Source organism: Dama dama, chromosome 5 (assembly GCF_033118175.1).
Source record: "Dama dama isolate Ldn47 chromosome 5, ASM3311817v1, whole genome shotgun sequence".
Taxonomy (NCBI): Eukaryota; Metazoa; Chordata; class Mammalia; order Artiodactyla; family Cervidae; genus Dama; species Dama dama.
Genome location: NC_083685.1, coordinates 11,073,404 through 11,086,266, shown reverse-complemented (window position 1 = coordinate 11,086,266; position 12,863 = coordinate 11,073,404). Strand labels below are relative to the sequence as shown.

Genomic DNA, 12,863 nt, shown 5'->3' with positions numbered 1-12,863 from the left:
TGTAATATTTGTTTGTTTGAGTGTGCTGGGTCTTAGTTGTGGCATGTGGGATCTAGTTCCCTGGCCAGGAATCGAACCCTGGTCCCCTGCATTGTGAACCCGGAGCTCCAGCCACTGGACCACGGGGGAAGTCCCTCTTCGTCATGTTTTGCTAAGTAGCTGAGTAGCGCGAGAGGTGCTGTGACCGCAGGAGTCAGGCACACTTCCTTCTCACGTGTTCAGGTGTCCAGCAGCAGCTTTCTTCTGGCCGCACAGACGAGATGGCGGCGGGGAAACACCCGCAAGCAGGCGTTGGTGCACATGCGGGAGTTGCTGACGGCGGCCGTGCGAGTCGGGGGAGTGACACACCTCGTGGGTCCAGTGACAATGGTCCTCCAGGGAGGACCCAGGTCAGTTGTTTCTGTTAGTTTACCCTGTCCTGTCTGGGATGGGCAAAGGCCACTCCAAGATTCCTCTTGGGGCCAAATGTTAGATCATGGTGTTTGCTAGTGTTTTCCCCTAAAATAATATATTTTTCTGAAAATGGTACAGGATGTAATTTAAACATTCAGCACATGTAACAAAAAGTAAATTCTCCTTACCTTCCTTTTCTAAATTCCACTATTAAGAGCTTGCTTCATCAACTATACACCCGTAAATAGCTATTTCATTCTTCTTGTGTGCTTAAGTGTTTGTGTGTTATTTTTTTTTTTAACTCAATTCAGATTATATTTCACATGCCTTATTGTAATCAGTTGTTTTCCTCAATAAATTTTGGACATCTGTATCTTTTCATGTTAATATGTATAGCTCTGCTTTATAGCTTTTAAGACCTTCACAGAGCTTTATTATATGCTATATTTATTTAACTCCTCAGCTGCTGATGAACACATGGGTTCATTCATTCTCTCTTTCACTCTCCATCTTTTCTTTCATCCCTCCTTTCTTCTTCCTGTTTTGTTTTGCTTTTCTATTAACAATAGTGCTGCAATCAACAACCTTATATACCTATATTTTTGTATACTTTGGTGCTTATTTTTATGGGGTCAAATTTCTAACAACATAATTGTAGATACTAACTTTGAGGAAGGGTTTATAACTTATTTGTGAGGAGTTTTTCTATACTAATGCCTGACTGGACTTCAAAGGTACTTAGATAGAAATAAAAAAGGTATTCTCTGCAAGGACTGGACTACAACTGCTAGAGGCTGCTTGTGCCTCCTGTCAGCTCTCAGGAACTCTGGCCAAGAAGCAGAAGCAACAGTTGGAGGGAAACATGAACTAAGAGCTAACATGACTGTCTTGAGAAATTTCTGTGTCGATCAGAAGAAGGCAGGTTATTCTTTGGAAATAAACAACTCCCAAAATCTCAGTATTAAAAAACTAAATTTTAGTTTTTGCTCAGGTCCCTCACGAGTGTATCTTGGCTCGTGGTAATTAGAGAGAGCTTGGGACAGAGGAGGGGATAACCATCTTGAAAGCTGTCAGGCCCCTTGTCGGAGCTGTGGCTCATTGGCCAGACTAGTCACATGCCCACCCGACTACAGTGGTTCCCAGAAGGCATAGTGAGTTACACTAATGACTACCACAGCTCACTTCCAGAAGTTTCTCTGTAACACTGGCAGCATTGTTCCTTTTCCCCTCATTACATTACATTTCCTTCATGACATTATTAACGCCATATGTCAGACATTTTAAAAAATGCAGAAAATCCCCAAAGTACAAGATAAAAATCACCTGTAAATCCAGCATTTTAAAATAAAACCCAAAAAAATAAAATAAAATAAAACCCATTAATGTTTTAGCATATTAGTTCAGTCTTTATTCTAACCTTAGTGATCTCCTATAATGTTTTTAGTGCTTATATAGCATTGCATCATATAATTGAACCTTTATTAAGTCAATTTCCTATTTTTAAATCATAGTTTTTGTTTATTTCACTATTATAAGCAATATTATGTTGCATATCTTTGTATATAAATTCAATAGTTCCAGTTTTCAACTAAAATTAATTGCTGTAGAATCTATCCCAGGTTGTGTTTTTACATTGGGAAAGTCTTATTTCCCAACTGGATTCTCATATTCTGCTAATAATTGGAGTGTGAACTTGCAAAGGACACTTAGCTAATGTATTTGTGTCTTGGTTTTCTCATTAGTACAATTGCATTTGCAGTATTCAGTACTGCATGGAATGAGGTAGGCCTGTCTCAAGTGAATGGTTTCATTATTAAATAAATTTGGGAAATGTTGGGTGCCATTCTCCTGCTCCGAGAGATATGAAGGACTTTAAAGCCTTGAGTTGTCCTGGAGTGAGGAACCCTGCTTACCTTTACCTAACCTAGGATTTCCCAAAGCATCCTAGAGTGTGGGCATTGTCTCTGAGGCACTCTTAGAAATCCTGCCCAACAGCCTTCTGTTGTCCTGTACTTTGGGAAACACCTGTCTCCAAGGTTCCTTCAGTTCTGGATTCATCTAGCCACTTTTGTGTTTCTCAGAAGACCTCTCCTGCTTTCGTGTTCACTACTGCTGTTCTTGACACGGTTGAGGAAGCCTGAGCTTTGGTTCTGTTTCCTAGAATTGAAGAACTGACCTGTGGTGGGATGGTCGAGCAGGTCCAGGAAGCCTTCGGTGAGACCATGACCTCTGTGGTGTCTTTGTGCGCACGTTACCCTATCGCATGTGCGAATAGCATCGGACTCTTATGTACTATACCTTACACCAGGTAAGGAATGCTTACCTTTTAGTATATGTAAGTTACACCACAATGTCATCAATTAAATAGAAATATTTTTATTTATTAAAAATATTTTTTAAAAGATTTTTTGGTTTTGGTTATCCAGTGACACTATCACTCTGATTAAATGAGCTTGTCGCCTGACAAACACCTAAAGTTACTATGTAAATCCTTATTGTTGAGTTCCTACATGATCAAAGGTGGATCCGCATTAGAAATTATGTTACATTGTCAAAATGGATAAGTTTGGAGGAAAGAAAAGGTCCCTAGGAAGTTACTTATTATATTGGGCAAAACTTTCTGCCTTTGCACATTTCCTTTCTTTGTTTTGTGATTGAGAGTTTGAAGATATCAAGCGTTCATGAAGTCAGTCTTTAAACCCCCTTATAATAAAATATGCAATTTTTTTCTATTATGATAAGCTTGTGTTGATTCCATTGATTTTTACTTTGCTATCCTGTATGAACTAACCAGAACTTGAAATTCATTATTTATGAAGGAAGTTGTCATTCTAAAAATTTCTGTGTTGAGTTTTACATGGTAGCATCTTAAGTTGTAAATAAAGGACTATATTGACATGTTTTATGGCCCTTTGATAACCTGGATCTTAAGTGAGAAGTTCCTAAGAGCTGGTCAGTTATGTTTCTTTCAATCAACCCTTTCTGCCTGGCCAGGAGTGAAGAGAAGTGCCTGGTGCGGAGTGGCCTTGTTCAGCTCATGGATCGACTGTGCAGCTTGAGCAGTCAGACTGAGTCCAGCTCCAGTGAGAAACAAACCAAGAAGCAGAAGGTGGCCACCATGGCCTGGGCAGCCTTCCAGGTGCTTGCCAACCGCTGCGTTGAATGGGAAAAAGAAGAAGGTGAGAAGCAGGATCCCTTTCTATAATAGAGCTCCTTGATTTCTTCTATCAATGTGTTTTTTCTTTTTATTTAGTATTTGTACTGGATGGGGAAAAGAAAGACTATTAAATTACATAACCAGATTGATTTAATCAATTATGATTTCATGGGAGCCTCTGCATCAGCATGGTTCTGTAAAAATTTTTATCACTGTGCTATGACATTTAACAATATCCTAATGCAAAAGACATTATGCTAAGTGAAATAACCCAGGCACAGAAAGACAAATACTGCAGTGATCTCAGTTATGTGTGGAATCTAAAAAGCCAAACTGATAGAAACCAGAGAGTAGAACCGTGGTCACCAGGGCTAGGGGGGCAAGGGGAATGGGGAGATTTTGTTCCAAAGGACACACTTTCTGCTGTAAGATGAGTAAGTTCTGGAGCCCTAATGTACAGCTTTGTGGTTGGAGTTCATGATACTTCACTTATACTTAATACTCGCTGAGAAGATGTCTTGTATTTTCACCCGCCATACGCACACACAGAGAGGTAATCATCACGTTGTATACCTTTTAAAATAAAACTCACATTCTACAATCTGAGTATATACAGTTTTTGTTTGCTAGTCACACCTCAGTAAAGCTGAGGGGGCTGGGAGGAGCGATGACCACCTGAAAGAGGACAGTAACCCAAGGAAATTGAAGACATCTTTCCTTTCCTTCTTGTCTTCACTGCTAATGGTGTCTGAATAGATACTTTTATGAAATGATTTTTCAGTTGTACTTTTGAGATCCTATTTCCAAATCATATGTTCAGTCAGCAATCCAACTTAAAAGGTAAACTTGAAGGATAACTTCTGCATACGATCCCAGGTATATAACATGTCATTCACTGTGTGTTTTATTGTTCTGGGAGCCAGGCATAGGATGACTGAGGCATTGTTCCTCCCCTTAAAATAAATGGTCCAGTGGGGGAAATAGGCCAGTGAACAAATAATTCCAGTGCAATCAATGCCATGATCAAGGTGAGCACAAGGTGCTATAGGAGGAGCATAGAGGTCCCTACAGACTCTCTGTACTAAGGAATCAGGCAGAGCTTCCCAAAGAAGGTGATGTGAGCATTTTTCTTGAGGGGTAAGGAAGACTTCACAAGTAGAATGAACAGTCAGTGGCAAATAACTTTTGTGGCTTTTATGAGAGTGCTTGAAAATGGGAAATCCAAGAAGATCTTTTATTGTGTTTGAGAAGAGGTCAGGTGTGAGTTAAATATCAGGATGTTTTCCAAAAAAGAAACAGACTCACAGACAACAAACTAGTGTTTACCAGTGGGGAAAGGGAGAGAGGAGGGGTTATATAAGGGGAGGGCACTGTGAAAGTGAGAGTGAAGTCGCTCAATTGTCTCTGACTCTATGCGACCCCATGGACTGTAGCCTACCAGGCTCCTCAGTCCGTGGAATTTTCCAGGATGAATAATGGAGTGGGTTGCCATTTCCTTCTCCAGGGGATCTTCCTGACCCAGAGATCAAACCCAGATCTCCCTCATTGCAGGCATACGCTTTACGATCTGAACCACCACTTTGGGGGAAGCCCCAAACTGTTGTGTATAAAGTAAGCTACAAGGACATACTTGACAACACAGGGAATATAGCCAATATTTTATAACTAAAAATGGAATACAACCTTTAAAAATTGTGAATCACTATATTGTACACCCGTAGTTTATATTGTACATCAACTACTCCATGAAAGAAAAAATAAAAGATGTTTTCATCCCAGGAAAATTATAATTCTTCCCAGTAAAAGTATGTTTCTGGGTTTTGTGTGAATTAATTATATTCAATTTTAATTAAGAAAAATGTCTTTTCCTGGGACTTCCCTGGTGATCTAGTGCTTAAGAATCCACCTTGCAATTCAGGGAACACTGGATCAATCCCTGGTTGGGGAACTAAGATCCCACATGCCTCGGAGCAGCTGAGCCTGCAGGCTGCAACTACTGAAGATAAAAGAAAAAAAAGAATTATGTATTTCCCCAACATTGAATCAGTTTTCAGGTTACTGTTAGCTTCTTTATGTTTCTGTGTGTGCTTAGTAGCTCAGTCGTGTCCAACTCTGCAACCCCATGGACTGTAGCCCACCAGGCTCCTCTGTCCATGGGGATTCTCCAGGCAAGAATACTGGAGTGGGTTGCCATGCCCAGTTGTTATCTAATGAGAGATACTAATCGGATGGCTAACAAAATACTGAGCGGGTTAAAGAAAAATTGGGCAAACGGAGGCTTTAGTGCAGACCCGCCACAGCTGCAGACTCACCACGCCTTCCTGGGGTTTTCACCGTGATTTCTCTTGCTTAAACTCTGAAGGCGGCTCCACGGAGGCTGTGCACTCAGGTCTGGCCCGTCAGGTGTCCAGCCTTCTCACGAATCACCTTGCCCGAGCAACCGAGTGCTGCGGCAACCAGGCTGCTGGGAACGATGCCCTCCAGGATGTCCTGAGTCTCCTCAATGATCTCTCAAGGTATGGAAGACCCCCTGGAGCAATGGGAGGAGGTGGCTTTTCCTCTGAGTGATGGAATTCCTTTGGGGAGAGGGTGGCTGTCTTTAATTCAGTTCAGTTCAGTTCAGTTCAGTCGCTCAGTCATGTCCGACTCTCTGCGACCCATGAATCGCAGCACGCCAGGCCTCCCTGTCCATCACAAACTCCCGGAGTTTACTCAAATTCATGCCCATCGAGTCGGTGATGCCATCCAGCCATCTCATCCTCTGTCGTCACCTTCTCCTCTGCCCCCAATCCCTCCCAGCATCAGGGTCTTTTCCAATGAGTCAACTCTTCACATGAGGTGGCCAAAGTACTGGAGTTTCAGCTTCAGCATCAGTCCTTCCAATGAACACCCAGGACTGATCTCCTTCAGGATGGACTGATTGGATCTCCTTGCAGTCCAAGGGACTCTCAAGAGTCTTCTCCAACACCACAGTTCAAAAGCATCAATTTTTCGGCGCTCAGCTTTCTTCACAGTCCAACTGTCACATTCATACATGACCACTGGAAAAACCGTAGCCTTGACCAGACGGACCTTTGTTGGCAAAGTAATGTCTCTGCTTTTTAATATGCTATCTAGGTTGGTCATAATTTTCCTTCCAAGGAGTAAGCATCTTTTAATTTTATGGCTGCAGTCACCATCTGCAGTGATTTTGGAGCCCCCAAAAATAAAGTCTGACACTGTTTCCACTGTCCCCCATCTATTTCCCATGAAGTGATGGGACCAGATGCCATGATCTTAGTTTTCTGAATGTTGAGCTTTAAGCCAACTTTTTCACTTTCCTCTTTCACTTTCATCAAGAGGCTTTTTAGTTCCTCTTCATTTTCTGCCATAAGGGTGGTGTCATCTGCATATCTGAGGTTATTGATATTTCTCCCGGCAATGTCTTTAGAAACATCTAAATTACTAGGCCGTCCTGACATGCTCCTGCCTCAAGAAAAATAGTAGAGAATACAGTCGTTGAAAAATAACATTTAGTTCCAAAATGTGGAAATTATTTATTTGAATATCTATACAAATATACAAAATTACATATTATCATTTGCTCCAATACTTTGCTGGTAACAGCTGCTAGCCTTTCAGGTAGGTACCACTGCATTCAGTAACCGAACAGCTTAACCTTCATTATAGCAAGATTAAAGATTAACCAGCCAGGACTTGTAATTAATTCACCTTCTCATGCTGTGTCTTTGAAAGAAGATATTCTTTGGAGGTTTAATCATGTGTGAGCTGTGAGGCCCACAGAGGTTTGTCCACCTAAGGCTGCTTATTCTCTGGTTTCTGCTGAAATGTAACAGGTTCAGCTGTGGCAGAGCCCAGACTCTTGAGGTCTGTACAGTGCTGTATTATCTCTTTGGTCATGAAGCACTTCTTGAAAAGGAATAAAAGACTAAACTAAAAGCCTCCTAGCTTGGATTTCTAAGCCCTGATGCTCTGTGAATCATGCTGAACTAGAGAATCTCAATTAACTAAACATAAGGAATCAAAAAATTTTCAAAAATCTTTTAAAGTATTACTGGTCAATTATGAGCCTTCATCAGATGGTTATAAATAAACCTTCATAAAAATATATTGCCAAAATTCTGTGTCTTCCCATGAAATCTGAAGTCAGTTTGTTTAACCCCATTAAGGGAACCTTTGTTTCTGAATTTCTATAGATCAACGTCCCCAACATTGTGGCCCTTTTCTTCCTTTCTTTGCAGGAGTCACATAGGTAAAGCCATCCTGAGCCAGCCAGCTTGTGTGTCCAAACTCCTCTCCCTGCTACTTGACCAACGCCCGTCCCCAAAGCTGGTTCTTATCATTCTTCAGCTGTGCCGGGCGGCACTCCCGCTGATGAGTGTAGAAGACTGTGGGAACGTGGAGCTCCCACCCTGGAGCTACTCCGTCCCCTCCCTAAACAGCGAGCAGGAGGACCCCAGCGACCCAGCGTCCAAGATCGCCTCGCTGCTCTTGGCAAAGCTGGCAGACTACGTGGTCCCAGGTGAGTCACCTCCAGGATGGGAGAAAGGTACCATCACTTCCTGTGGATGATCAGACCGAGCTTTCCCTTGTCCACAGTTGCAGCTGTCCTTCCTGTGATAAAAGGAAAGGGGGAAAGGGTAGGAGACAGGGAGGAAAGAGAGATTCCAAAACCAGTGCTTTCCCCATCCAGGGGAGCTGCACAAACAACTTTGCAATTTTTCTGTTTGCTTAAAGGATGTCAGACAGTCCTTTCTCCAACCGCCTCTGAACCTGACACCACATTGACAAAAACCAGCCCCAAGAATTCCTTAAAAGGCGATAAAGATCCCGGAGAAGAGAGTGAAGCAGTGGATGGCAAGCTGTCTATCTTTATCCACAAGCGGGAAGACCAGTCGTCCCATGAAGTTCTGCAGCCATTACTAAGGTGATGATCGTAATAGTCCATTCCTTCGGGCATGAGCCATGTCACAGGCACTGTGCTGAGTAAGCCCCTTACAGATATCAACCATCTCAGCCCTCTTCACAAGTAATCACTGCTACTGTCATCCCTGTCATTACACATGGACAAACTGAGGCAGAGCTGAAACGTAGACACAGGTCCCTCTAACTTTAGAGCCTGAACTTTTCACCACAACTCTGTACTCAGTCTCTCTGGACCCGACAGAGTGAAAGTCCTATTGAGTATGTATCATTTGTGTCCAACCAAGTCTGTAGTGTGACCTCAGCTGTGAGAAGGAATAATGCAGTTTGGTTTTCAGTTATGGGCATCCTTCAGTCAAAGTACAATTAGGGATACCATTGACTATGACGTAAAGAAGTAAGAAACTTTTTCAAAAGTCATAATTAATTGAAGTATGAATGATATGATTGCTCAACAAAGAAGTAAAAATATAATTATTGTCCAAAGATTACAAACCTGCAGGGCCCTGTTAGTGGAATCCAGGAAAACGAGAAGGTCCCACAGAACACAAACTCCTAAATTTAGGAGAAGTTTAGGGAATTTAGAAGAGAAATTTAGGGAATTTAGAAGAGATATTTGTCTCAGATGGAATAGTCCCCTCTTCAAATAAATGATTGAATGATGGTGTCATCCTCATAATCGAGTCCCTTGTCTGCCATCATAGAAACCAAAAGCACTGTGGGCTACTGGCATAGGCTAAGCTGAGTCAGGGGAAGTCAGGACACAGATGAAGAAATTTCCAAGGAACATTCCTGGGCACTGTGAAATGTCATCATACAAATTTGGTGAAAGCTTTTTTGAGAGCCAGGTTGAGGAGGCAGGGGGAGCTAAATTCTTAGAAAGGGAGATCCAGTCATTCACACCCAGGCACCAGTCCAGGCTGTTATTAAAACTGCCTCACTTGGAGATTTAGATGCCTCACTGAGGCCTCCCAAGGGCCTGGCCTTCTCTTTATTTTAGGATCAGCTTGTCACTTAGTTTGTCATCTTCACACAGGCTTTTAATTATCATTATAACTTTAAAAAATTGTTGTTTTGATCCCTAAATGTGCTATAATTGAGCAATAAAGAGCATTTCCTCTTGAAAAATTGAGTCTTACTGTGGATTTTTGTTACATGTGTGGTGGCCTGACCATTACCAGGTTGCCTCATGGCCTGCAGTCCCCAGCTGTGACCATCCTGTAAAATCATTGCCTCTCTCTGACTTCCCATTTCAGTAGCTCAGAAGGACGGCCCTTCCGACTTGGTACTGGTGCCAACATGGAGAAAGTTGTGAAAATGGACCGAGACATGACGAAGGTAACCCCAATGTGGAGGAACCTGCTCCAACAAGAACCACAGTTGAGAACATTTACCAGGCTTCAGGTTTTTGGGAGAAATTTTTTTAAAAACATTCATGTTACCACAAAGAAGCAGGGTGAGAAATTGAAGTCATTGAGGTTATTTTCAAGAAGATTAGTCAAAATCAATTTATCATCTAACCAACAAGGACCTACAGTATAGCACATGGAACTCTACCCAATGTTATATGACAGCCTGGATGGGAGGGAAGTTAGGGGGGAATGGATACATGTGTGTGTGTAGCTGAGGCCCCTGCATTGTTCACCTGAAGCTGTCACAGTATTGTGTTTTGTTTTCATTTAAGGGTAATTTGCTTTACAGTTTGTTTTGCATTGGTTTCTACCAAACATCAACATGAAGCAGCCATAGGTTTACCCATGTTGAAACTATCACAATATTGTTAGTACCCCAACAGAAAATAAAAAGTTTAAATTAAAAAAGATCAATTTATCATTAATATTAAAATATGGAAAAGAACTCTTGATTTTGACTTAGAAATTTTCTTAGCTCTGTTAAGAAAGTTCTACAGCGTAAAAATAGTTAAAAAGTGATCATAGGGTGAAAGGTTAAAAGAGTAATAATAATGGATAATAAGAAATAAAGACAAATAGCTCATTAAAAATATGTCCAGTCTCACAAATTACACAGTAAATAAATAAAGGGAAAGAATAAAAAATATTAGTACTGTGTCATTTTTACCTTATCACCCTGATAATGTTAAGACTGATGATACCCTTTATTGCCAAGGTGAGGGTAAATAGGACATTTTCAAGTATCCAGAGACAAGCTTATTCTTGGCAGGTCTGTTTGTAAAAAATAAAATAGAACTCATGTACCCATAAATAGGGGATTTGTTAAAGAAATTTTTACACCCATTTGATGAAATGCTCTGAGCTTCCCTGGTGGCTCAGCGGTAAAGAATCCACCTGCCAACGCAGGAGACTCAAGTTCAATCCCTGGGTGGGGAAGATCCCCTAGAGGAGGAAATGGCAACCAACTCCAGTTTTCTTCCCTGGGAAATCCCATGGACAAAGGAGCATGGCAGGCTACAGTCCACGGGGTCGCAAAGAGTCGGACACGACTTAGTGACTAAACGACAACAACGAAATACTGTACAACCATAAAAGTAGCCAGATATGTCTATATTGACATGGATATTCATGATATTTTATGGTATCAGATTCATATCAATGATCAAAATTCACAATGTTTTGATAACTGTTAAAAAGAATTCAAAACTGCATGTAGCATGACCTGTGATTCTGTATGTCAGAATCTGCAGGAAAAAGTTCTGGCAGACTAGCAATGATCTCTCTCTGACTGAGGACAAGGGATGCTTGTGGAGTTTTAACTTTCTGCAGTTCTCATATTTTAATATTTGCATCTATAAAAATGAGCCTAGATTGGGGGACACGGATTTTTTAACATAAGAGTGAAAAGAATATCATGAGAATCTTTAAACTGACCCCCAGGGTGGCTGCTGTGAGGTGATTACAGAAGAGGCGGCAGCTGCTCTGCGAAAAGCGACCAAGTGGGCACAGTCAGGCCTCATTGTCAGTGTTGGGCCACCCGTGGAGTCCCTCAGCCCAGAGACCGTGAGCGGGCTGTCCACAGGGGACAAGAAGAAGACTGCCCAAACCTCCATTTGCCGAGAGAGGAACTCCGAACTCGCCAGGTAAAGCCTTCCCTAGGGTAGAAGCTGTCTACTCTCTTCTCAGACTTACTGTGTGAACGGCTTGTTTTGAGGGTTTTAATTTTATTTTGTAGAGTATTTATTTTTATTTATGTATTTATTTTTGGCCTCACCATGTCACATGTGGGATCTTAGTTCCCTGTCTAGGAATTGAACCCATGCCCCCTGCATTGGGAGTGAAAAGTCTTAACCACTGGACCGCCAGGGAAATCCTGAAGGTTTTAATTTTATATCCTCCCCTTGACCTGCTGGAAGTGAGGCTCAAAATACCCAGCCATTGTAGTAGTTTCTCTCAAAGTCAAGTCAACCAGTGATGACCATTCACTTGGTGGATCTGATGCTGTGAGGGATGAATAGGGAGGCCCTCCAGCCTGAGTGCACATCTGAAGCTGGAGGACTGTTTTTTCTGAGAAAGGCCACCACCAACACCAGCTACAGTTTTTTTGAGCAGCAATAGTAAATTCTGGCCTTGCTTCCTTTACTTCATCCAAACAATACTTGTCACCATTCCAGCTCTTTACAGAAGGATGAGCACGTGTTGCCCTTGGTTAGTCTGGATGAGATTCTATGCTTGCCGGCCAGAGGCAGATGCAGGGAAGTTACCAAAATCCACTTTTTCTAGTATGGAGCTGGCCAAAAAGTTTATTAAGTTTTTTCAGTAATATCTTGCAGAAAAACACAAACCAACTTTTTGGCTAACCCACCATAATTAGAAAATGTTTCCATCTGGTGCCAAGTCTAAAGCCACTCTTCTGGCTTCTTTACCATCACGAGCCTTGACACTTTTCCCTGTTGACACTTGCAGGACCGACCCCGTCCGACCTTTCATCAGTGGGCACGTGGCAAACAGCATGGCCGCTGAGGTGATTGCCTTGCTTCATAGTTTGCTGATGGCACCTGAGTCAAATGCTGCTCAGATATGGACCACGACAGCAGAGAAGGTTAGTACGCTGTTATTGCTTAAAGGAGGAAGCAGGACAGAAGTCAGTTTTTTGTTCTAGCAAGGGACATTGTAACAGAGAGAGTTCCCATTTCAGCCAGATAGACTTGTGTTTCCCCTGAAATCTGCTTTGATTTAGTGGTTTCAACTCTGTTAACCCACATCTCCTATCACGGCCAGTTCTGCTTTCACAGAAGGCAGGCTAGTATTCTCAGGGGAAGAATGGCACACCTTGTTTCTCCTCCTTGCTTGTGTTCAATCGGTACTAACATTAGGAAGTCATGTATCCTTGGTTTACTAGATTTATTAAGTGGAGTTGGTGAGTGTTAAGGAGGTCTCTGTCGGATTTACACACCCTGAGCTCTTCAGTAATTCAT

The 12,863-nt window shown here is 42.0% G+C and overlaps 1 protein-coding gene across 6 annotated transcripts in view; it reads left to right on the top strand.

Annotated features, from left to right (window-relative positions):
- HECTD4 (HECT domain E3 ubiquitin protein ligase 4) overlaps nucleotides 1-12,863 on the top strand; it is a 166,203-nt gene that overhangs the window by 105,803 nt on the left and 47,537 nt on the right. For all 6 annotated transcript variants that reach the window (XM_061141801.1, XM_061141804.1, XM_061141802.1 and 3 more), the window contains exons 32-40: nucleotides 223-389; nucleotides 2,555-2,701; nucleotides 3,388-3,572; nucleotides 5,913-6,066; nucleotides 7,792-8,072; nucleotides 8,288-8,477; nucleotides 9,730-9,811; nucleotides 11,326-11,528; nucleotides 12,352-12,487. In XM_061141801.1, the coding sequence (XP_060997784.1) occupies nucleotides 223-389; nucleotides 2,555-2,701; nucleotides 3,388-3,572; nucleotides 5,913-6,066; nucleotides 7,792-8,072; nucleotides 8,288-8,477; nucleotides 9,730-9,811; nucleotides 11,326-11,528; nucleotides 12,352-12,487 (1,545 nt within the window). The remainder of the gene's footprint in view (nucleotides 1-222; nucleotides 390-2,554; nucleotides 2,702-3,387; nucleotides 3,573-5,912; nucleotides 6,067-7,791; nucleotides 8,073-8,287; nucleotides 8,478-9,729; nucleotides 9,812-11,325; nucleotides 11,529-12,351; nucleotides 12,488-12,863) is intronic.